The sequence below is a fragment of the Mixophyes fleayi genome, chromosome 11 (genome assembly GCF_038048845.1).
Source record: "Mixophyes fleayi isolate aMixFle1 chromosome 11, aMixFle1.hap1, whole genome shotgun sequence".
Lineage (NCBI taxonomy): Eukaryota > Metazoa > Chordata > Amphibia > Anura > Limnodynastidae > Mixophyes > Mixophyes fleayi.
Genome location: NC_134412.1, coordinates 32,519,832 through 32,545,339, shown reverse-complemented (window position 1 = coordinate 32,545,339; position 25,508 = coordinate 32,519,832). Strand labels below are relative to the sequence as shown.

Here is a 25,508-nt window from a genome sequence, read left to right as displayed (position 1 = left end):
TTCTAAGATGCACGATTCAATACGTAGTGTTGGATTGTAAGCCATACTTATCAACTTTGGCAAGTTGGCCTCCGGGAGATTCGGAGTGAAGTGGGCATGTGGGGGAGGGATTTGGCATTTGGCCCCACCCCGTAAACGGTCATCACAATTTCACATCACAAAATCCTATTACAGCAGCGGGTCTCGAGGACGCGTCAATCTTGTCATAAGCCCCGTCTCCGCCACTTAACTAATGAAGTAGCCAGGATCCTGCTCTCCTGGTTGTCTGGGAGGACTCCCAGAAATACAGGAGTCTCCCAGACATTCTGGGAGAGTAGGCAACTATTTTGGGAACTCTCATGAGCAGTTCCCTCCCTCCTTTTGTTTCTGTCCTCTTCCTCTTCCACACTTGCTTCCTACTACCCTTTCTTTGTCACTTGCAATTTAATGTTGCTTAAATTTCTTCTGCCTTCATTATATAAGACAGCAAAAAATTAGAATGTTTTCAATTGACATATGGTAAATGGTTGTGAGCTTCATTATTTTTTTGTAATGGGATTAATGTCTTTATTTCCACTGCTGTGTGGTAGTAATATAGCATGACCATACATTGACAGATGTTGGTGTGAGTAGAGATCACAGCAAAATATTGCACAACTTGAGTTCCATGGTGGACCAGGCTGTTTTGCATAGGAGAAATACAATACTCAAAGTCTAGTTTTGTTTCGCCATTCTGCACTGTATTTATAAATTTGAATTTTGTGGAAGGGACAGAGCTGGGATAACAGTCAATTCATTCTGCTGTTTGGGTGGGGTTTGAAGATGGACTGGGGACATTTAAGGCTAAAGTCCATCAACAAAATGTGTGAAATTTAGCAGTGAAAACTAGTTGACTATTTTGCATATTTGGGGGCTATAAATAAAATCTTCTTTAAGAGTGTGCACCCTATATTTTCTGAAGTATAACCTGGCTTTACATCGTTTTCATACTGACTTTTCTCCTCCTGAAGGTTGACACAACATAAAAAGTACAATTTAGGTGGAATAGTATTTTTTGGTAATTACTTATAATTTGGTATACAAACCTAATTATATTAATATGTCTAGTGGATCCCTAGCCGGTTACCTATCACAGCAGGCTGGGGGGCAGGGGGACATCTGCCCCCCAGACAGGTCCCATAGTGGGCTACCTTGGGTTGGGTCACTGGGCTACCAGCATTATTTTTCCTTTAAAATAGACTGCTGAGTCGAGTCGAGCTAAAATTTGCCAGCCTTCCCCTGTATCACAACACTAAAGATAGCCACACACACTGACATATCATAGAAAATATTGTGGCAGTTGGTCAATATTGTGGTTTGTGAGACCCCAAAACCTCCACAATATCAGATAATGAAAATCTAGAAAAAAAATCAGTTCGTTATTGGGCATGCTGGAAAATACAATGAGAAAATGACTGCTACTGCTCTGTCTGAGCGTTCACCTTCCAAACCCACTGAAAATACACAATTAAATAGAACGATAAATGAGTGGCCACCTATGCGGGTGACCCAATTGAATAATCATCCTGTTGGTCCTCTCTGGGATTATGTATGGCCATATATGTCCACCTTAAGGATGAAAGGAGGCCATTTTTATCACCACTTCACAGAGCAAAATGGCTCGGAACACTTCTGAAAAAGATCCACCCTCAGCCACTAAAGACAGATTAGAGAGAGCAGTGGTTTGCATTAAGCTAGATAACGAGGGTATGGGTGAACTCAAACATCTATAGGTTTGTAGCCGTGTAAGAACTTTGCTTACTTTTTTTTTATGTTACTATATACATTTTTGGATTGAATTAAATAACGTTCTAGACCGTTTTAAACATGTGAAAAAAGAGTCAGTGCAGAGATGGTTGAAGCACTTCAAGCAAACACTAGAGATATGTATAAAATGCTTATTGTATACATATCACTGGGTGAAGTTCTGTGCATTTCAGTCAAGCATTGAGCTCTGCAGCCTATTGTGAATATACCTGTATTTATATATGCCTTGATGTATGCATAAAACAGAGGCTAAGTAGAAACTAATTGATATAAGGTCCAATAGTTTTTAAAAATATATAGCTCTTACCACATTAAAAAATAAAATTAATTTACATTTTTAAATGTTAAAATTGGTTGGATCGTTGCATTGTACTGTGAATGTTTAAATATAGGCATAGCTGAATTGATCTGATCTAGACTTTTGCATATATTAGGAGACAACACCTGACATTTTGTCTCTTTCTCTACAGCCAAATGAAAGACCCCATCATTTTTGTCAAGCAGTGCTGTAAGGGATTCTGCATCGATATTCTCAAACGCCTTGCAAAAACCATTGGATTTACCTATGATCTTTACCTTGTGACCAATGGCAAACATGGGAAGAAGATCGAGGGAGTATGGAATGGAATGATAGGAGAGGTAATGTAAAATCTGTGCAGTATAAAGAGCCGTTATATCCTCTATTTCTATATTTGTTTGGGCTGTTTTTGTTTTATCTTGTGTTCATATTATCATTAGTCAAAATTCACGTTAAACTTGTTTGTATCTCTTTTTGGTTACTGCTATTCATTATACTTATTTTTTATTCTTCTGGGACATTAATTATTTAAAAAACAGGTATGATTGTTTTTTACTGTTCGGAACATAGCAACAACAAATCATTGACTGGCAGATTGCAGCCTTTAGCGTTGCCTTGCCTACAGAATTAATCAGTGGGCCTATAGGTAGTTGCAGGTGAAATCACTCTGTGGGCCTGGGTCATTAGGGAGCATATCTGCCTTTTTTTTGAGCATCATCCGCACATTCATTCTGTCATTCTGCGCATGCCCAGAACCAGACTATACGTCAAGGAACGCAGACGCGTCCATGGCATCTTGGAGCGCAAAGGACACTTAATATGCTCTACGACTTCAGGGTTGGAACAGTGTGTGGAAGGGGCGGATGCACATAGACAATTTAAATTAATGGCGTACCTGTGCAGCAGCGTTCAAGTCAGGCTCAGGCGCACACAGAAGTGCCCTGGTTTTCTGCCGTATCTCTTGCTCCAGCTACAGGGAGCAAGAGATACGGCAGAAATACTAGTTCTGCGTCCTGAATGGTAGTTATGCGTATGCATGCTTAAACATGTGCTTGCAGACAGGAGCTACTGTAAAAAATGTATGTTTTGTACATTAGACAGCCTAATCATTCATCATGAAAAAAATATATATTTTTAATTTACATGTTTTCTCATGTATGCCTATATTATTAACAGGTAACATTAATTGAATTTTTTTTTTTACTTCTCTATTTTCTTTTGTGAGTTATATTCTACATATCTATTTAAGTATCCTGCAGTGTCTTGTCTAGTAGAGTAGAGTAAACCTACACCCATAGTCATCATCACATGTATGTCTGATCGATTCTTTGATGACTTTGGGAGTATGGATAGCAGAATTACAGGCGTTCTAAAACAAACGCATGTTGCGCTCAGTATGTGTGCCTCAGGCTCTATATCTTTAGAAGCTACCTACCTAGACAGCATGTACTTGGTTCAAAATTGTAGGTCAAATATACAACAGGGATAGATAGAAAAAATACAAATTGGTTGATAGTTTGCATCTAGAACAATGCTATAGACATTATAATATGTTTTACATATTGTTGCATATTGCACCTGCTTTGCTTCTTTTCCTTTACCTCACACTGACCTTTCTGCTAACAGAAATCACTAAAACAGTTATGGTCAAAGTTATTAAAAAGTAATTTTTTGTGTAGTTGGTTATGCTATATAACACATTGCCCATGGTTTTCATCCCCAAACTACAGGATTTACTATTTGGCTCATGTGGGAGTCGAGACCTGACCTAACGTTTGGCCCCCTGCACTTAGAGATGACCAGTCTAAGGGGGCCAACACTTGCAGTGGCTGCTCTTGTGCCTCTACAAGTGACAGAATGCACCAGTAGTGCCACAAGAATAAACACTACATTTTAGCATTTCAGTTTTGTACCCACTGGTTACAGTGCTACTCAGCATTGGGCCAGGCATCTCTAGGTGAAAGGGCCCCTATTGTTTGTTTCACTTAGAGAACCCAGCCATATGCTGGGTAGTACAGGCTGTTGCAGAAGGACATGGAGGTTTTTTTAAATACTTTTTTTACTCTTTTTTGTTCTGTTCTTACAGGCAAGATAGCTCAAAGATACCATGTGATTTGAGCAATTCTGCCTCTCACAATCAACTCTTTTTTCCAGCAGATTTTCCAGCATGATAGATTTCACTCTGTATTGTTTACATGAGAAAAAATTGAGACAGCAATATCTAATTGACATTTTGTTAAACAATGTATTTTTTAGATGTTTGGCTTTTAGTAGATCTGGTGGTTTGAAAGCCACCAAGAAAATTGCTGAAACACCTGGGGTTTAACACAACTGAACTTTAGTAAATTCCCCCCTTAGTCTTTTAGGAAAGTACACCACTATGCTAAGTTATCCATAACCTGACATACTAAGTAATACATTTAAATAGTTTATCTGTCCCCAAATAAAGGTCTTTGTGATATACAAGGTTACTCAATAATCTTATACATTTCAAAGTAAATATAGTTTTTGAAGATATGAAAAACGATCATATTTTTTTGAACATTCTTGCAACTCAGATTCAAGACACAAATGCATAGCTGCCAACATTTTTAAATAACTTCCAAGAACACTTTGCTGCTGAGCTGATGAATGAATGCCACATGCAGCACTGTCTTGGTAAACTACTATCCTTCTCATGACATGTTCAGTGGAGTCGGTTGTTTTATTTTTTTTCTACATTAATGCATTAAAATACACCTCTTCAGTAGAGGCTCGGATAACCCTGATCCACAAAGAGGGTAAAGATGCTCATAGCTGTGCTAGCTATCGCCCAATTTCCCTGCTCAACAATGACTTGAAATTATATGCCAAGATTCTTGCCAACTGATAAAATTCTGTACTCCCTAGCCTAGTCCACTATGACCAGATGGGCTTTATCCTTGGTAGGCAGGCCAGAGATAACACAAGGAGAACCATTGACCTTATCCCCATACCTAATACTAGGAAAACTCCCTCCATTATCTTATCCCTAGATGCTGAAAAGGCCTTTGATAGGATTTCCTGGCAGTTCATGACCCCATACCCTGAAGCACTTTGGCCTGTCTGAGTACTTCCTATCTGGTGTACAGGGTTTATATTGTCATCCCTCCGCCAAAGTCATTGCCAATGGCTCCCCCTCTGACCCCGTTCCAATTAAAAATGGTACCCACCAGGGCTGCCCTCTCTCTCCTTTAATCTTCGCCCTGGTCATCGAACCTCTAGCGGCCACTATCTGATCCTCTCCAGACATAAAGGGGGTGGGGATGGGGACCCTGGAGAGAAAACTCTCTTTTCGTTGACAATCTTCTCCTCACCCTCTAGGGACCTGGGCCCCCCACCGGAAGAGGACTACTGGGAAACTATCAGATTGAATGTGGCCTCTAGCTCTATATCTACAGTAATTAAAGAACAGCCATACAAGATTTACTATAGATGATATCTCACACCTGATAGACTCGCAAAGATGTATCTACTTCTCCTGCTTGCTGGAGAAACTGTGGCCATTGAGGCACTCACTCACATATATGGTGATTGTGTCCGGTCATATCCTCTTTCTGGGGCAGGATTGCGGGCCTCCTCTCCTCCCTTCTCCAATGCCCTATCAGGAAGGAACCATGGTCCTTCCTTCTTTGCTACCCTATATGTCTGATAGCCAAGATGTGAAAGCATGTGGAATCCCCCGCGTCTCTTCTCTAAGATACTATGTCTGGTTCATTGACAAAAATCACCTCCCTTCTGCGAGATAAAGAAGACAAATTCCACCAAGTCTGAGCTCCCTGGCTCTCTCTCTAGTGTTCCCACTTCCATCAACCTCTAAGTAGCTTTCCCCTCGTATGATTCCTGGCCTACTGTTTTCCCGAGTCCCATAATACAGTTTGACAATTCCCTTTCCCATAGGGGCCTGCACTCCCTCTGGCTTACCATATCCAATGACCATACCCTTCCCTCCCTGCCCTACACCCCCTTAATTTCAATAGCTTGAACTACCCCTCTTTTCATTGTTACCTTGTTTTACTGCAAATTTTACTTTCACTATGGAAAGCGAAACTGGTTGAAATTTGCATTTTTAATATTTCATTCATGTTTATTGTCACCTGTGTTTAGATAATAAAAATTTTGAGTTAAAAAAAATACACCTCTTCAGTAGATATTGATAAAAATGATAACAAAATACAGTGAGCATTGCATATACCATATAATAGGAGTAGTACTGTGCAGTTGGTCAATAAGAAATAATTGTGGCATTACTAGGGGTGAACACTTCTAAAGACAAGTCTGTAAAACCTGAAAAATAGAGACATTTAGTAACTATACCTTTGTGATTTGCATGTGAACATTTCACTTTTTCCTTCTAGAGTAATAACACAGGAAAAGTAATGAAATTAGACTTGCCTCCCACATACAACAGTACCTGAGGACCATTCACTATACCATCTGTACCGTGGGCACTGGGGTGCCGAGAGGGGGGGGGGGGGGGTAAAATTTACCGTGGCCTGCCTGGGGGACCTACTGCCAGGTAGATGAGAAAAAATTATTTTAAAATTACTTTTTTTTTCGTCCAGTGAGTGGCGTTGTGAAAGCTGCAATATCAGATAGGTGAGAATAACACCATTTTAATACAATTTTATTCCCTCTATAATGTCATATGTAAAGAGGGGCAGCCACAGCCCATGCTCGCCATGCTCCCATCACTATTTGATCATGCCCCCTTTGATGGCACCACCGCATAGCGGTGCACATCTCTTCTCCTCCAATGTGGGTGTGTGGGAGGGGGGCCCAGAAAGTTGCTGTACTGGGGCCCCAAATTTCTCTTGGTGAGCCTGCATGGGCAAAAACATATATTTTCTCATGCTATGAAATATATTGTTGAGCTGGAATACAGAACATCTCATAATTGTTATTTCCCTGAACTGTAGGCAATAGCAAAGAAAACTAGTAAAAATCAATTATGGAAAGTTAACAATAATATCACAGGTTAATTATAAAAGGGTCACTGACCTCACCAAACTGTGAACATTACCAGTATTCAGGATTCAGTGACCACCTGTGAGGAGCTACTGTACTCACAAAAGGCACATGTACCAGGAAGACCTATCCACAAGGCAGGTTTGGATCTGAGAGCCACCACTAATTTGAGTCCTGTTAGAGATTCACTTGTCCTCAGCTTGTAATAAAAAGTGGTCTTGTATGCAGTGAACCAGAGCTTTACAATAGAGTTATTATTTGCTGAGAGACCCATATGTAAAGTACTATAGCGTGGATGCTATAGATCACATTAGCACCATAAAAGGAGCCCTCTCAGCCAGTGATAACTTTAGGAAGAAAAAGTTATCTGCCCTCAAAAAAATGCTTTACTTGGAGTAGGAACTATGGCGAGTGGTAGTAGTCATTTTTCCTATGACCACAATTCCGACAATTAGTATAGCGACACTGCCGGTATTTTTTGTGTTCGGAATTTATATGAGGTGTGTCGGATATGTTGTCCGTCTGTTTTAAGGTAAGTCTGTATTTATTTCTTGTCGCCCAGTATACTAAATGTTGCAATTGAGGTCATAAGAATAATGTACCCCACCCATGGAGATGGCAGCTTGAATGTAGAGATATCTGGACTCTAAATAGTTCATGGCAAAGATGATGATGATGATCATCATCATCTATTTATATATCGCCACTAATTCCGCAGCGTTGCACAGAAAACTCATTCACATCAGTCCCTCTCCCATTGGTGCTTACAATCTAAGGCAATTTAACAGCAGCCAATTAACCTAACAGTATGTTTTTGGAGTGTGGGAGGAAACTGGAGCATCAAGAGGAAACCCACGCAAACACGGGGAGAACATACAAACTCCACACAGATAAGGCCGTGGTGATGATAATCAAGAGCTGCGATCATCTATAGAAGATATCTATTTTGTTTATACATAAGTATTGAGGATGGTTCCAAATGGAAAGAAAGTCTGTCTGTAGACAAAATAGTCCTCTAGTGGTGATTTGTTGCTTATGGTGCCATTGTGTCTTCCCAATCCAGTATGACACATATAGGATACCGCCAGAGAATAGAGAAATCTTATTTTAGATATTACGTACTTTGAACTAAAGCCTATGTATTGATTGCATAACTTTGTACTTACATTAAACGATTGATTACTATTTTCTCCAATGATAATTCTACCTATGATTACTGTCGACATAATAACTTTTTAATAGAAATAGGAAACTGAGTAATTGATATGATGCTGTTGCCGATCCCTTTATATATCTCTTGAAGACATTGGGACTCACTATCACGTGGTTGTCAAGTATGCAAATGCAAAAAATTTTAATAAAATAACAAACTTATTAGGTTGTCTAACTAGGAAGTGAAAGTCAGACAAGCTTGTCTATATAGATCAGCACCACCGGGGGAGGGCTTCGGGGAGAATTTAGATGACCTTGGGAAATGTTCTTACAGATAAAGCAACACACACTTGCTTAAAATAGAAATAAACATAAAAGCAAAGCTTGTCCATTTTCATGGCAGAGAAAGTTCTTAAAATGATGGCGTTAAAGTTCAGGCTGATGTGATAGAAAGTGACAGCAGAGAGCCAAATGCATAAAGTTGTTTCTGTTTTTCAAAACTCCTCAGCCCTGGAGTCAGAACCAGAGTCAATTGAAAAGACTGAAAAGGTCACCGGGAATGGAAAACCATGGATAAAACAGCAGACCACATTGTCCCTGTCATGTGTCATTGTGGTGCGCCCCCTTCTCACATTTTATAGTGGAATATTCCATTTATACATATGATGAGCAGGGCTTATGTTGTAATGATTGAATGGAAAGTAACATCATGGAAGGAGGGGGGGGGGGGGGGAGTTGTTACAAGGAAATGCAGATTGGTTTTGAGCTACAGATTGGAATGTATGCAGGTGAAGGAGAATCCTAAAAAATTCAATAGGGCTGAAGGAACGCTGTAAAAAATATATACTATGCAATTATGATAGTTTATTTTACAGGCTTTTAAAGATGCACTCAATATTTCATTTCTAACCCTTTCTCATAAAAGACCTTTTAGACACTTAGTGAACCTTTTGTTGTGTAGTACAAAGCCGCTTGATCCTGTGTTTCCTAGAAAGTGGTTTCTTATAATTGCGGAATGTAGAATCCTCTTTTAAGCACTTACTCTTTCACTGTGCCATAAGAAAAGAGTTATTATGATTATTATCCTTCATTTATAAAATGCCAACATTTTATGTACATTAAAGGCATCCTAGTACAATTAAATGACGTACAATTATATGAAACAGTAGGGAAACATGGCACTGCCCAAATGAGCTTGCAATATAATAGGTGTGGAAACAAATGTTACATAAGATAGTGGAATACAAATTGTAACTGTTGGAGGAGAATTTGGCTTTTTCAAGACAGACACCAAAGTTAAAGCAGTCATTTGTGACTGGTATTTTCATGCAGCTGCCAGCGGTGGGGTATAGTTGGAATGAGGAGAGAGAGGGCAAGGTGGAGACATGAAAGATGAACCATCCATCTGCTCGGAGTAGCTATGTGCCCATTATAATTGTCTAGCATCATGTCCATTGCTGAACACAGAGCCCTGACCCTTGCTCCCCCTAGTCACAGAAGTTGTGGCAGCTACTGCTGCCTCCAAAGGCGTCTGCCAAGGGAATAACATAGATGGCAACAGCAATGGCAGCTGAACTCACTGGGTGCAGAACCTGAACTGGGACGGTATTCCAAAATGTTTTTGAAACAACCATGTCCTTGGTCTGATGACAGTCCTTAGTAAAACTCTATAATTTCCCACTACCTTCACAAATTTTCAATGGCTGTATATTTGTGAGAAGATGGCTATGAGGGAGGTAGGGCACAGGGTTGACCTAAACTGCAACCATCTCTAACTGCCATAGAGTTAATGTCAGTGGGGGCTGACACATTGTTTGGACAGTGGATGTGACGTGATGAATTCTCTTCATTGGTTACAGCATATTACATCTCTGTCCTACTTGTGAAGGAGAGTACAACAGTAATCAGCAAATCTAGCTGATTACATAAGTCTGTCAGGTAGCAGGTGCTGCTTATTGTTGTACTCTCCTTCACAAGTAGGACAGAGATGTAAGGACCAGCCAATCAGAATGAAGGAGGGGAGTGACTATGCTAAATCGCCCCCCCCCCCTAAAAAAAAAGTCTAGGTCCACATTGGACCCCAGTGCTTTGAGCCCAGTAGCAGCTGTCACCTGTGCTGTGAGCCAGCATTCTGGGCCTTCAAAATTAAATTCTGTTCAGAGGTGTAGGGAACTTTGGTTTCCTAAAAATGCTGCTTAAGTCTTAGGGATTCTATTGCTAAAAAATAAATCTGGAATTGGCCTTTAAGCATGACTTTAAAGCAGTGATGGGCAACCTGATACATGTTAAGGGCCTTGCATTTCCACACTTCCCCTCTTACCTTCAAAGGGGGCACACATTGCCCCTAATCTCAGTAATACGTTAATAGAATACATGTAATCAAAGAAAGACACCAATCTGTATTAAGATATCAGCAGGTATTATAATGTAAGGTAATCAAGTTTAAAAAGACTTCTGAGTTATCAGATTTTCTTCCGGCTTTTGAAAGTTAGGTGTAAGACTGGTACAGTCACAACACATTAAGACAGGAATGGGGGCACAGGATTGGGTTCGGAGGGCTTCTTGTTGCCAATCTCTACTTTAAAGTTTACATATCATGCAGTTTTTAAAAATAAAACATCAATAGTGCATCCGAATGGAAACCTTTATAGATTTGTAGATTTTATTAAAAGCACTTACAGATATGTGCTCTTCCCTATATTGTATGTCTTCACCTCCCTGCAATAATACCATAGTCTATATTGAAATTAGCTGTTGGTGTGAGCTGAGTATTATGTCATGTAAATCTGTCTTGTGAGTATCCAGGTGTCTTTCTTGAAATTTAGCACACTTACCTAGAGTGTAAAGCCAGTAATGCCCCCACCAAAATTACATATCCCCCATAGATGAGGGGGACATCAGAGCAATCACTCCTCCCCCCCCCCCCCTCCGGCAGCACAAGCATACCATTATACCTTAAAATTGCGACCAAGACACCAATCAAATTGTAGGAGAGGGTGGTTTCAGCTGGGGGCGGGGACAAACAGGGCCAGCCAATCAGAATGAAGGAGGGGAGTGACCATGCTAAATCGCCCCTCCCTAAAAATAAGGTCTAGGTCCACCCCTAGAGCAGGATGTCAGTATATGGGGTTTACTCTCTCTTAAACTTTCATCATGGATATTAGGCCCAGTAAATTATCCATACATGTAGAAAGCAAATAAGGAAGAATCTATACAGCTGTAACACACAGTGAATGCAAAATGCTTTTAGTTATGTTATATTTTCAGATGTAATATGATAATGTGCATTAGTGTGTAAGTGTGTTTTGTACTGTACAGCATTCATCATATATTTTTGTATATTGGGGTCTGCACAGCAAGAAAGATCTAACCCAACATCATTAATTGAAAACTTTAGACCCTACATATCCAAAGTCCCCTGATAAGAAGAAGTAGGGATCCCCACCAAAGTACTATTATTCTGAAGAGAGGTAATTTATTAAACTTCTGAAATAAATTTGAAACTCCTTTAATGTGGATAATGTTGTATTTTGGGAGCAGTGTTTTATATGTGTTTTACTAATGTAAAAGTCTCTAACACTATAAGCCTAGCCAATGTATCTTTGTAATGTAGAAAAACATCAAATCGGCAAATCTTTTATTTTTTTGCTTTTAATAACTGCAATCTTCTGATTATGGACTTAATTAGCAGTAAATTTAGGGGTCTAGAAAGAAATTGAAAAAAGTGGCAGATAAATCCAGAGGTGATAGGAATTGTGTGACAGAAAAGGAAAGAAAATCTTGGTGACAGAGGACTTGTTAAATGAACAGATGTGTGATTAATAAGCCTGTGGTCATCTCTTCATTATGACATGTAGAACTGAGGGATGTCATGATGTGACATCATAATGGTAACTGCCTCTAGAGCTTTAAGAGTCCACCCTCTGTCACACACAACCAAGACACTGACACAGCACCAGCATACATCACAGGCTCTCATGCACATGCTCATTACATCCTCTACACCTCGCCACTCTCTGACATATGCTTCAGAATCCTGTAGCCATCTTGACGTAAGAGACCAGCATTAGGTAAGTATATCGTCAAAAATCCTATACATCTGTAAAAGGGCAGCTATTCTGGTGCTACTTACCGTGCTAATATGCTAAATGAGTGTGCGTAAGAAAAGGACGTGCGGAGAGAGCAGCGTGAACGCGAGATAAAGGTGTACACATCACAGAAGGACGTGCACATGAGAGGAGGGTATGCACATGACACAGGTGGTTAGGTAGACAATAAGATGGAGGAAGAAGCCACGTGGAGGAGAATACAAAGACAAGTTGGAGGACATGCCGCAAGGAAGAGAGGACAAAGATAATGATAAAGTTCCAAAACGAAAGACATACTACATGGAAGAGAAGACCAAGATAAAGACACCATGGCTAAGTTATAGAGATTAGCAGGGTTTGGTTAAGTGTATATTGCAGGCATAGTATATTGTACATTAATGAGAGGTTAATGCACAATATAATATAAATTATTGTAGTCTTAGACAGTTTAGATAATGGAGAGTGTCATGTAATAAAGAGTACAGTGAAATGACAGTATTATAGTTTGCAGGAGGTAGTGTTATACAGTAGAACGTATAATACAGGATAAAGTGGTGATTACAGTAGATATAGATATAGTACAGTGTTAGGCACAGTATAGATATGTTATATTGTGGGATAGTATAATTCCACTATTTAGTACAGTGTTAGAGATAGGAGTATATAGGTTGTAAGGTATTATGAATAGATGTTATATTGCAGGATAGAAATGACAGTATATAGTACAGTTATATAGATTGTAGGATAGTATGAATAGATTGCATGATATAAGTTACAGATTATAGTACTGTGTTTTTTGGTTCGTAGGATAGAATGAAAATATTGCATGCTATAAGTTGCAGTATATTGTACAGTGTTATATAGATTGTAGGATAGTTTAGATTGCATGATGTAAGTTACAGAATAAAGTAGTGTTATAAAGAATGTATGATAGTATGAATAGATGTTGTATTGCAGGATATAACTTACAGTATATAGTACAGTCTTATATAGATTGTTGGAAAGTATGAACAGATTGCATGATATAAGTTACAGTACATTGTACAGTGTTAGATTGACAGGATAGTATGAATAAATGTAATATTTTAGGATATAAATTACAGTATATAGTAGTGTTATATAGATTGTATGAACAGATTGCATTTTATAAGTTACAGTATATAGCACAGTGTTATATGGAATATATGATCGTATGAATAGATGTTATATTGCAGGATATAAATTACAGTGTATAGTACAGTCTTATATAGATTGTTGGAAAGTATGAACAGATTGCATGATATAAGTTACAGTACATTGTACAGTGTTAGATTGACAGGATAGTATGAATAAATGTAATATTTTAGGATATAAATTACAGTATATAGTAGTGTTATATAGATTGTATGAACAGATTGCATTTTATAAGTTACAGTATATAGCACAGTGTTATATGGAATATATGATCGTATGAATAGATGTTATATTGCAGGATATAAATTACAGTGTATAGTACAGTCTTATATAGATTGTTGGAAAGTATGAACAGATTGCATGATATAAGTTACAGTACATTGTACAGTGTTAGATTGACAGGATAGTATGAATAAATGTAATATTTTAGGATATAAATTACAGTATATAGTAGTGTTATATAGATTGTATGAACAGATTGCATTTTATAAGTTACAGTATATAGCACAGTGTTATATGGAATATATGATCGTATGAATAGATGTTATATTGCAGAATATAAATTACAGTGTATAGTACAATGTTATATATATTGTTGGATAGTATGAGGTGATTGCATTTTAAGTTACAGTATAGTTTTATATGGAATATGTGATTGACTGAATAAATGCTATAATGCAGTATATAAATTACTGTATATAGTACAGTGTTATATAGAGTGTATGATAGTATGAATAGATTGCATAATGTAAGTTACAATCTATACTATAGATAGCGGGATATAAATTACACTACATAGTATATAGATTGTAGGAAAATATGAATAACTTGCATGATATAAGTTACAGTATAAAGTAGTGTTATAAAGGAATGTATGATCGTATGAATAGATTGCATGAAATAAGTTACACTATATAGTACAGTGTTATATAGATTGTAGGATAGTTTAAATAGATTGCACGATATAAGTTATAGTATATAGTACAGTCTTTAACAGGTTGTAGAATAGTGTGAATAGATTGCATGATATAAGTTACGGTACATAGTAGAGTGTTTTATAGATTGTAGAATAGTGTGAATGAATGTTATATTGTAGGATATAATTTACAGTATATAGTACAGTTATATAGATTGTAGAATAGTATGATTAAATGTTAAATTGTAGGATATAATTTACAGTTTATAGTACAGTGTTATATAGGTTGTATGATAGTGTGAATACATTGAAGAAATAAGTTACAGTATATAGTACAGAGTTATATAGATTGTTCTATAGTATGAATAGTATGCATGATATAGTTACAGATTATATTAGTCTTATATAGGTTATAGATTAGTATGAATAAATATTATATAAGTTAAAGTATCTAATACAGTGTTATATAGATTGTAGGATAGTATGAATAGATTGCATGTTATATGTTACAGTATATAGTGCAGTGTTATAAAGATTGTAGGATAGTTTAAATAGATTGCATGATATAAGTTACAGTAAAGTAGTGTTTTATATATTGTAGGATAGTATGAGTAGATTGCATTTTATGTTACAGTATATACTACAGTGTTATAAAGATTGTAGGATAGTATGAATAGATTGCATGATATAAGTTACAGTATCTAATACAGTGTTATATTGATTGTAGAATAGTATGAATAAATGTTATATTGTAGGATATAATATACATCATATAGTACAGTGTGATATAGATTGTATGAACAGATTGCATTTTATAACTTACAGTATATAGTACAGTGTTATATGGAATATATGATCGTATGAATAGATGTTATATTGCAGTATATACATTAAAGTATATAGTACAGTTTTAAATAAATTGTAGAATAGTATGAATAGATTGCATGATATAATTTACAGTATATAGTATAGTCTTTTATAGGTTGTAGGATAGTGTGAATAGATTGCATGATATAAGTTACAGATTATAGTAGTCTCATATAAATTGTAGTATAGTTTGAACATATTGCATGATATTATTTACAGTACATTTTACAGTGTTTTATAGATTGTAGGATAGTTTAGATTGCATGATGTAAGTTACAGAATAAAGTAGTGTTATAAAGAATGTATGATAGCATGAATAGATGTTGTATTGCAGGATATAAATTATAGCATATAGTAGTGTTATATGGATTGTATGATTGTATGAACAGATTGCATGATATAAGTTACAGTATAAAGAACAGTGTTTTATATATTGTAGGATAGTATGAGTAGATTGCATTTTATAAGTTACAGTATATAGTACAGTGTTATAAAGGTTGTAGGATAGTATGAATAAATGTTTTATTGCAGCATATAAATTACAGTATATAGCAGTGTTAATTGAATTGTAGAATAGTATGAATAGATTGCATGAAATAAGTTACAGTATATTGTTTAGTCTTTTACAGGTTGTAGGATATTGTAAATAGATTGCATGATATAAGTTACAGTATCTAATACAGTGTTATATAGATTGTAGAATAGTATGAATAAATGTTATATTGTAGGATATAATTTACAGCATATAGTACAGTGTTATATAGATTTTATGATAGTATGAATAGATGGTGCATTGCAGGAAATAAATTATAGTATATAGTACAGTCTTTTACAGGTTGTAGGATAGTATAAATAATTGTTTGATATAAGTTACAATATATAGTACAGTGTTATATAGATGTAGGATTGTATGAATAGTATGCATGATATAGTTACAGATTATAGTACAGTCTTATGTAGGTTGTCGGATAGTATGAATAAATATTATATAAGTTACAGTATCTATTACAGTGTTATATAGATTGTAGGATAGTATTAATAGATTGCATGTTATGTTACAATATATAGCACAGTGTTGTATTGATTGTAGGATAATATGAATAGAATATATATATCAGGATAGTGTAGACAGAATGCAGATAGTATATGGCAGGATCAGGATAATGTATATAGTAGATAATCTAGATAACATTCCAGTATAGTTACAGTATATATATTGCAGGCTGGTATATTTACAGTATGTAGATTACAGTTTAGTATTAGTGTTATATTTTACAGATATGATTTCATTACAGTATAGATATATTGCAGGACAGTACAGATAAGATGTGTAGTACAGTATAATTTATGGATAGGAGTAAGTTACAATATAGATAGTTCAGTGTTATATATGAAATTTAGAGATAGGTGTAAACTACAGTTTAAAATAACATGTTATAACTTAGAGAGGTGGTGGAGGTGTAATTGCAGGGCAGTATAGTTAGGATATGTAAAGATTGCAGATAGGATATGTTTAGTATAGATACAGAACATTAATAGCTTTAGAAGATAGAGTACAGAGGGATGCATGACCTGGAGCCAGGTATGTTGTTTGTAGTGTAATGTAGGGGGTCCAAAGAGGTGTGTGCGCTGTTCGGGCTCAGGGACTTTTTAAAGCCTACAAAACCTGCGCTTTCCTGACAAGAAGCCAGTTCATATCCTGTACTGTGCATGTGCCTATAAGCACATGCGCAGTCCACGTCTGAGGATGCTGCGGCATTACTGGCCATGGAATTTGCTACTTCGCTCGGCAGATGCGCAATGTGTGTCTAAAGACACACCAGACATTAATGGGAATCCCTGAAGGATTCACGCATCATCAGTAGGGGGTGTGGCCATGAGCGATCACTCCTTTACAAACTCATATGGATGTGCCTGCAGACTTGGAGCTTGATTACCCTAAATTTTAACCCTGAGCATGTTCGGATATTCTAAAGGTTGCGGTTCTAGCAGAGGATGCCACTTCTATTGCAATTGAAAAAAGGGGATGGCTGTCCTCTTCAGCAAATTGCGCACATTTATGAGGAATACAAATTGGGCAGTGGGAGGACATCGGGACATCCATCTTACCAATTAGCTCAGCCAATCCTACTTTAATGAGCATCATCATAAATATTATACCTTCACATGATCAAAAAACTTTTCACCTTCACATATGTATATTTGACTAAAGTTTAGTAATTTGTCTCTGCATAGCCCCTTAATGCCCAGAGGGAAGGGCAGTTCTCGCAGCCATGGTTCCCCAGAGGTTTCCTCCACAGGGGGTTTTTCCTCTCCTGAGTGCTGAAGGATGACTCCTCGTGAGTCCAGGGGTATCCACGATCTTGGTTCTCTTATAGAACATGTTTGTAAGAGTCAAGGGCCAATCTTAATACTAACTTTCCTATTGTATTATGCAGAATAACAAATATATTTTTTAATTTGATAGAAAACCTTAATAAATATATTTTAAATTATATGTTGCACTGTTTTGCTTGGTTATTTTAATGCTCTTGAAATGGGAAGATAAATTTTTACTTGTGGATCCTGAAATGGTAATGTAGAGGGAAACAAGGGTAGCTGAAAGAATGAAAACTCAGTTTATTAAATATAAACAACAGGTAAAAAGAAGATAAAGGTTAACATAAGCTAATCTGAGAGATGAGGAAGGAAAGACTAAAACTAAGGGGTATATTTACTGAAGTGCTGGTTTGAAAAGTGGAGATGTTGTTTATAGCAATCAATCAGATTCTAGCTGTCATTTTGTAGACTGTACTAAATAAATGATAACTAGAATCTGATTGGTTGCTATAGACAACATCTCCACTTTTTCAAACCCGCAGTTTAGTAAATATACCGCTAAGTCTACACATGTGATTTTAATCCATCCATGCTATATCCAGTTTTCTGTCTTCTGGAAGATAGATGCCACCACACAGGTTCATTGATCTCTATGGGAAAAAGCAGAACATTTGCTTCTTAAAATAACATGGGATGGATGTGGACTGTCACGAAAATACATGTCCTTTTTTCATATCTAAGGTTGTCCTGTGGTTTGTCAACAATAATCCCTTGTGCAACAGTCTCACCCTAGCAAAATGGGCACTAGCTATGAGGGGGGATCATGATGAACTGAAAGAGGCATCTGAAGTCTATGAGAAGTCATAGGAACTAATACATCTAAGAGATATGTGGTCAAAATTGGTAAACACAATCTGTGTGTAAACGAAAGAGATTTCAACATCATATACAGTGGTTACTTTCATGCACCTGCCTCCTGTTTACTTTGAGTGCCTTCATCTGACGAAGGGTGTGGAGCCCCCCCCCCCCCCCCCACTCCTGAAATATTGTGTGTATCAACAATCTTGAAAATATTACAATTTGTCTTTGGTTCAACCAGTGTGATGTCCATTTTATAACTGCTAAACTGTAAATTCGATTTTGACGTTTGCATTCGCAGCTCACAGTTAAGAGACATTAAAAAAGATTTTACATGGCCTCATCTGATAGTTTTTCACTGGTTCTATTGGAACAGTGAACATAGGGAAAGTTTAAAATTACATACGATTTAAATGTAAATATTTGAGCTCAAACACGCTTCATCCTCTTTGTTTTCTCTTCTTTAGTGTCAATATTTTAGTCTATCTTAAGTTCGAGAATTTTTGTCGAACTTTGAAAAAACATCAATCTCTAACAGAGCGCAAAGGACTACAATTATTTTAGTAAGATTCCGATTGTCACTAAAGATTCCGATTACAGTCGCTAAAAAGATAAATCGCAAAAATAACCTGCCATTAGGTGAATTATACACAAAATAGTAACCTATTCTTTGTAACATTCTCCATATAAAGATATTAGGAGAGGGAACTTTTTTTTTTAAAACGATTAACTGTAACAAAAAAATATTCAGATTGGCTACAACAAAACTGGCAACAGCTACCAAGATGTCACACAAGCCGATGAAGACATATTTAGTTGTTAGGTTGTGAAGAAGACTCTCAGCTTCTGAAAAACTCTCAGCTGAAGTATAAAGATCATGGCTCTGCTATTGTTAAACTCAGAATTGTTGGAGATGCTGTGTAGTAAATGTTTTGTGGTACAGCATAGAGTACACAGTCTTAAGTTCACAAAATTTTTTAAAACTAATTGTACTAACACATTCAGCTATTCAAAAAACAACAAAGGGTTTGTTTAAATAGGTGTTTTAGCCGTATGTCAGACCCATGTTCTCCATGAAATGCCCCTGGAGGCTTACAGTAAATGCTACAGGCACCAGCTATGTACACACCATTATAGTCTTTTCCATTTTTCATGGTGGTTTGTTGCTCCAGGAACTCTACGTTTATCCTCTCTTTTTCCCTGAACATTTCTAACTGTGTAAATGTCTGTCATACTGTAGTTCATCTGACACCATCCTTAATATGTGATTTATCTTTATAATATACACCACAACATTAAAACCACCTGCCTAATATTGTGTAGGTCCCCTTTCTACTTTCAAATCAGCTCTGATCCATCGAAGCATGGACCCTACAAGACCTCTGAAGTTGTCATGTGCTATCTGGCACCAACACGTTAGCAGCAGATCCTTTAAGTCCTATATGTTGCAAGGTGGGGCCTCCATGGTTCTATCTAATTTTTCCAGCATAAACCACAGACGCTCAATCGAACTGAGATCTTGGGAACTTGGAGGACAAGTCAACACCTTGAACTCTTTGTCATGTTCTTCAAACCATTCCTGAACAATTTGGGGTAGGGCACATTATCCTGCTGAAAGAGGCTTCTGCCCTCAGGGAAGACTGTTGCCATGACTGGGTGTATTGGTCTGCAGCAATGTTTAATTAGTTGGTATGTGTCAAAGTAAAATCCACATGAGTGCCAGGATCCAATGTTTCCCAATGTTTCCCAGCAGAACATTGCCCAGAGCATCACACTGCCTCCACTGGCTTGGCTTCTTGCTGTTGTGGATCCTGGTACCATCTCTTCCCCAGGTAAACGAAGCACACACACCCAGCCGTCCACATGTTGTAAAAGAAAACGTAATTCATCAGACCAGCCTGCAGCCAATCACTGAAGGATATAAATTTGTAGTGTGCATCATTTTTGTTAATAAGTATGAGGCATTGCAGGTTAGACTGACCTGTTTAGTGAGTGGTTATTTCTATGTGTACACCTCTCCAATTTGCTTATCCCTTCTACAGTTTTGCCGTCGGGTGCCAAAAGTTCTTTTTTTATAGTGTAGCAAGCAGGTCCCTGGGATTTGGGACATTCTCTTTTTCAAAAAAAAATGCTACTTAAGCCATAGGGAATCTATTGATATATAAATAGAACTGGAAGTAGCTTCTCAGCATGACTAAGACTGTGATGGGCAACCTGATACACTTCTAGGGCCTCACATAACTGCACTTCCCTCTAACTTTCAAAAGGGCCAGACATTACCCATAATTTCAGTAATAAGTTTACACAATACATGTAATAAAAAGATCAGCAGGAATTTCAATCTAAAATAATGAAATGTTATAACAAATTGTAACAAACAAATATGACACTTTAATATGACTTCTGAGTGACCAGTGCTCATGGCCGTGGTGTTGATTCTACAGAGAAGCATCACAACTGCTTTCCTATACATTCAAGCTGCTGCAATACAGGCCTTGATGGCTGAAATGGTGCCAATGCGCATGCCCAGCTATAGCAGATCCTGCCATAGGCCTTTGTGGAATTGAAGAGGTTAGACACCGGCCTAATAACTTTTGCACAGTATTGTGTGGCACAGGCACCCTTCTAGTGATGCATACATCAACATCATCATCCATATTTATTTGTATAGCACAAGCAAATTCCGTAGCGCTTACAATTGGGGACAAAAACAGTGTAAAACAATACTGGGTAATACATACAAAGAGGTTAGAAGGCCCTGATCGCAAGCTTACAATCTATAGGTCAATGAGAGTCGGATACATGAGGTTAACACTACATATTGCATTTCGGTCGAGCTAGATTGCTAAGGCAAAGAATGATTAGTATGCTATATGATCCAGTCACACAGCAACATTAGTCAGGGGGTTGTTGTCTTGTGTGAATTGTGTGATAATAAGGTAACCTAGTGAGGTTAAGAGGGTGGTTGAGGAATATTATAAGTTTACCTGAAGAGGTGGGTTTTCAGAGACTGCTTGAAGGTTTGTAGACTAGAGAAAAGTCTTATTGTGCGAGGGAGGGAATTCTATACAGGGGCACAGTTCACAAAAGTCCTGTAAACATGGACAACTACATGCTATTTAAACAGTTCTTTTTTTTTTAAGTCAGGATCACAGATAAAGAACACACTTTCCGTCAGGATGACCAGGAAAACTAACTCTTAACTAGACATAGTCCTTCTGTCTAGACACCGGCCACTTTTTTGCATTGGTTGCACTGCACAGTAGCACCATACAGGTTTAACTACGATAAAACCCTCACTTAAGTTCAATTACCTCATTAGGCCCTATTCTCCACCTGTGAGTGTGCAACCTAGAAGTCTTACTCTGCAAGGAATTAAGGCTGGCTGTGGGAAACCACTTCCTTTGTTACAATGTGTATATATATATATATATATATATATATATATATATATATATATATATATATATATATATATATATATATATTGCAACAGAAATACAAGCAGGGCGCCTTTCAGTGGTATATTAGATATGCAACATGGAAAATAGCGTTGGGTTTTGTTGGGAAATAGTGGAGTAGTCTTTGCTGTACTTGTAGTCCTCCAGAACTCCACCGATCAGTACAAAAATGCGGAAAGAGCAAACATAGTATAACTCTGTGGTATTTTTGGTAGGGGCAGTATCACCAATAACCCCACAATCCTATGGGGTGTGTGGGATTGGTACCCAATATTATATTTGGTATGCATATAAAAAATTTAATAAAATGTAATAAAAGCACTCACATGAGGTACTGGACAATACACTGGATACAGCTCAACGCGTTTCGTCTTGCACAACTCAAGACTTCATCAGGAGCATGAGATATACATGTACGGGTCTCTGGTGTCTGCAGTCGCCACACTGTCAGCTCGTGTATTCCGCTGGTTTGAATGTAAATATCCGCCCAGTCCAAGCATGCTTGGACTGAAGTCTTGAGTTGTGCAAGACGAAACGCGTTGAGCTGTATCCAGTGTATTGTCCAGTACCTCATGTGAGTGCTTTTATTACATTTTATTAAATTTTTTATATGCATACCAAAATATCTTCCTTTTTTTCAATCTTATGCAATTTCGCCATCTGGATGAGGTTGTGACTGTGAAGTCATTGGTGTTGCACATGTTCTAATTTTATCCAGAAGTGGGATACTTCAGGATATATGGTACGCAGACTTACATGTTTTTCTGTGTTGCACTTATATGGGTGTCATATAAATTGGTAATATTGGGATACCAATCCCACACACCCCATAGGATTGTGGGGTTATTGGTGATACTGCCCCTACCAAAAATACCACAGAGTTATACTATGTTTGCTCTTTCCGCATTTTTGTACTGATCGGTGGAGTTCTGGAGGACTACAAGTACAGCAAAGACTACTCCACTATTTCCCAACAAAACCCAACGCTATTTTCCTCACGGTACGCATGTTATTGCTCTATCCCATGTTGCATATCTAATATACCACTGAAAGGCGCCCTGCTTGTATTTCTGTTGCAGTAATCCAATTTGTCCGGACTAACCATCTGACGTCAGGCTATCGAGGCTGCCACTCTTACAAGAGTCAAGTGATCTTTATATATTGTGGATACGGGACTTTATTGTCATAAACTGTGTATATGTATGTGTGCATATATACATATTTTATTTTATTTTATTATACCACTTTTAAGTGATCACGCTGTGGTGATCAGCGCCTGATATATCCTCTATTTGTTTTCCAATATATATATATATATATATATATATATATATATATATATATATATATATATATATATATATATATATATATATATATATATACACACACATATACAGTCATGGCCAAAAGTTTTGAGAACGACACAAATATTATTTTTCACAAAGTCTGCTGCCTCAGTTTTTATGATGGCAGTTTGCATATACTCCAGAATGTCATGAAGTGTGATCAGTTGACTTGCAATTAATTTCAAAGTTCCTCTTTGCCATGACAATGAACTTTATCCCAAAAACAAAATTTCCACTGCATTTCAGCCCTAACACAAAACGACCAGCTGATATTAGGTCAGTGAGTTAACGTAGGTGAGAGGGTTGACAAGGACAAGGCCGGAAAAGTCATGCTGTCATGCTGATTGAGTTAAAATAATAGACTGGAAGCTTTAAAAGGGGGGTGGTGCTTGAAATCATTGTTCTTCCTCTGTTAATCATGGTAATCTGCAAGAAAACACTTGCAGTCATCATTGCTTTGCACATAAAGGGCTTCACACACAAGGATATTGCTGCTGGTAAGATTGCACCTAAATCAACTATTTATTGAATCATCAAGAACTTCAAGGAGAGAGGTTCAATAGTTGTGAAGAAGTTGTGCATCTACACGCACAGTGAGGCAAAGACTTTTGGAGGATGGCCTGGCGTCAAGAAGGCCAGCAAAGAAGCCAGTTCTGTCCAAGAAAAACATCAGGGACAGACTGATATTCTGCAACAGGTATAGGGATTGGACTGCTGAGGTCTGGGATAAAGTTATTTTCTCTGATGAATCCCCTTTCAGAATGTTTGGGGCATCTGGAAAAACGCTTGTCTGCAAAAAAGGAAAGGTGAGCGCTACCATCAGCCCTGTGTCATGCCAACAGTAAAGTATCCTGAGACCATTCATGTGTGGGGTTGCTTCTCAGCCAAAGGAGTGGGCTCACTTACAATATTGCCTAAGAACACAGCCATGAATAAAGAATGGTACCAAAACATCCTCCAAGAGCAACTTCTCCCAACCATCCAAGAACAGTTTGGTGATGAACAACCTTACAATAAGGCAAAAGTGATAACTAAGTGGCTCGGGAATGAAAACATAGAAATGTTGGATCCATGGCCAGGAAACTCCCCAGACCTTAATCCCATTGAGAACTTGTGGTTAATTCTCAAGAGGTGGGTGGACAAACAAAAACCCACAAATTCTAACAAACTCGAAGAATTGATTAGGCAAGAATGGGCGGCCATCAGTCAATATGTGGCCCAGATGTTGATTGACAGCATGCCAGGGTGAATTGCAGAGGTCTTCAAAAATAAGGGTCAACACTGCAAATATTGTCTGTTTGCTTAAACTTGATGTAATTGTCAATAAAAGCTTTTGACACTTATGAAATGCTTGTAATTTTACTTCAGTATACCATAGCAACATCTGACAAAAAGGTCTAAAAACACTAAAGCAGCAAACTTTGTGAAAACCAATACTTGTGTCATTCTCAAAACATTTTGTTTGTGTATATATACATATATGTGTGGCGCTGGTGTACGGTGATATGCCATACTGCCACATCTTCTTCTGACTCCGACCTATTTATATTTATATATAGTCCACGCTAACACATCATTTCAGGAATAATTTAGAGATCCCCCTTTAAAAATCCTGAAAATGCCCTGCTGTACATGGAATGTTAACTCTCTTAAACACTCACCAGGGGTATTATATCAATCCATAACAAGGCTATCCTAATCCATACATTTGAATAGTAAATGAGAGTCTAAACTTATACCTAATTTGAACCTGTCCACATGGCTTTCTATGGGGTTGATCTCTCTAAAGGATCTCTTTGCCCAGGATCTCAAACTCCCTTTTGCTCTCATGCAGAACGCTTTGATAGCACATTCAAAGATACATTTAAATCAGACACTGGGTTATGGCTACTACTAAAACTCCCCACTCTCTGCATTTGCTGAATGCCCACTGTTAGATAGATTGATGAAGGGTGCCACTAGGGGAGGGATTACGTTTCACTCTATGGCCCTGTCCCCCACTGTTTCTTCCAGTTAGATTGGGAGACGGAATTGCATCTGACCTTATCCACTCAACAATGGGAGAATATTTATATTACCTCCCATCAGATGTCTAAATGTATCAATCATACTGAAAAGCAGATTCAAATTCTCAATCGGTTATATCTTACTCCCACTAGATTACATACCATCTGACCTACCCAATCGAAGATCTGTTGGCGGCAATATTCCCAAGTTGCTGACATATTTCATGTTTTTTGTTCTGACTGCTTATTC

At 37.5% G+C, this 25,508-nt stretch overlaps 1 protein-coding gene across 6 annotated transcripts in view; it reads left to right on the top strand.

Moving 5' to 3' along the window:
* Window positions 1-25,508, top strand: part of GRIN2D (glutamate ionotropic receptor NMDA type subunit 2D) — a 557,401-nt gene that overhangs the window by 341,402 nt on the left and 190,491 nt on the right. For all 6 annotated transcript variants that reach the window (XM_075191487.1, XM_075191484.1, XM_075191483.1 and 3 more), the window contains one exon: window positions 2,256-2,424. In XM_075191487.1, the coding sequence (XP_075047588.1) occupies window positions 2,256-2,424 (169 nt within the window). The remainder of the gene's footprint in view (window positions 1-2,255; window positions 2,425-25,508) is intronic.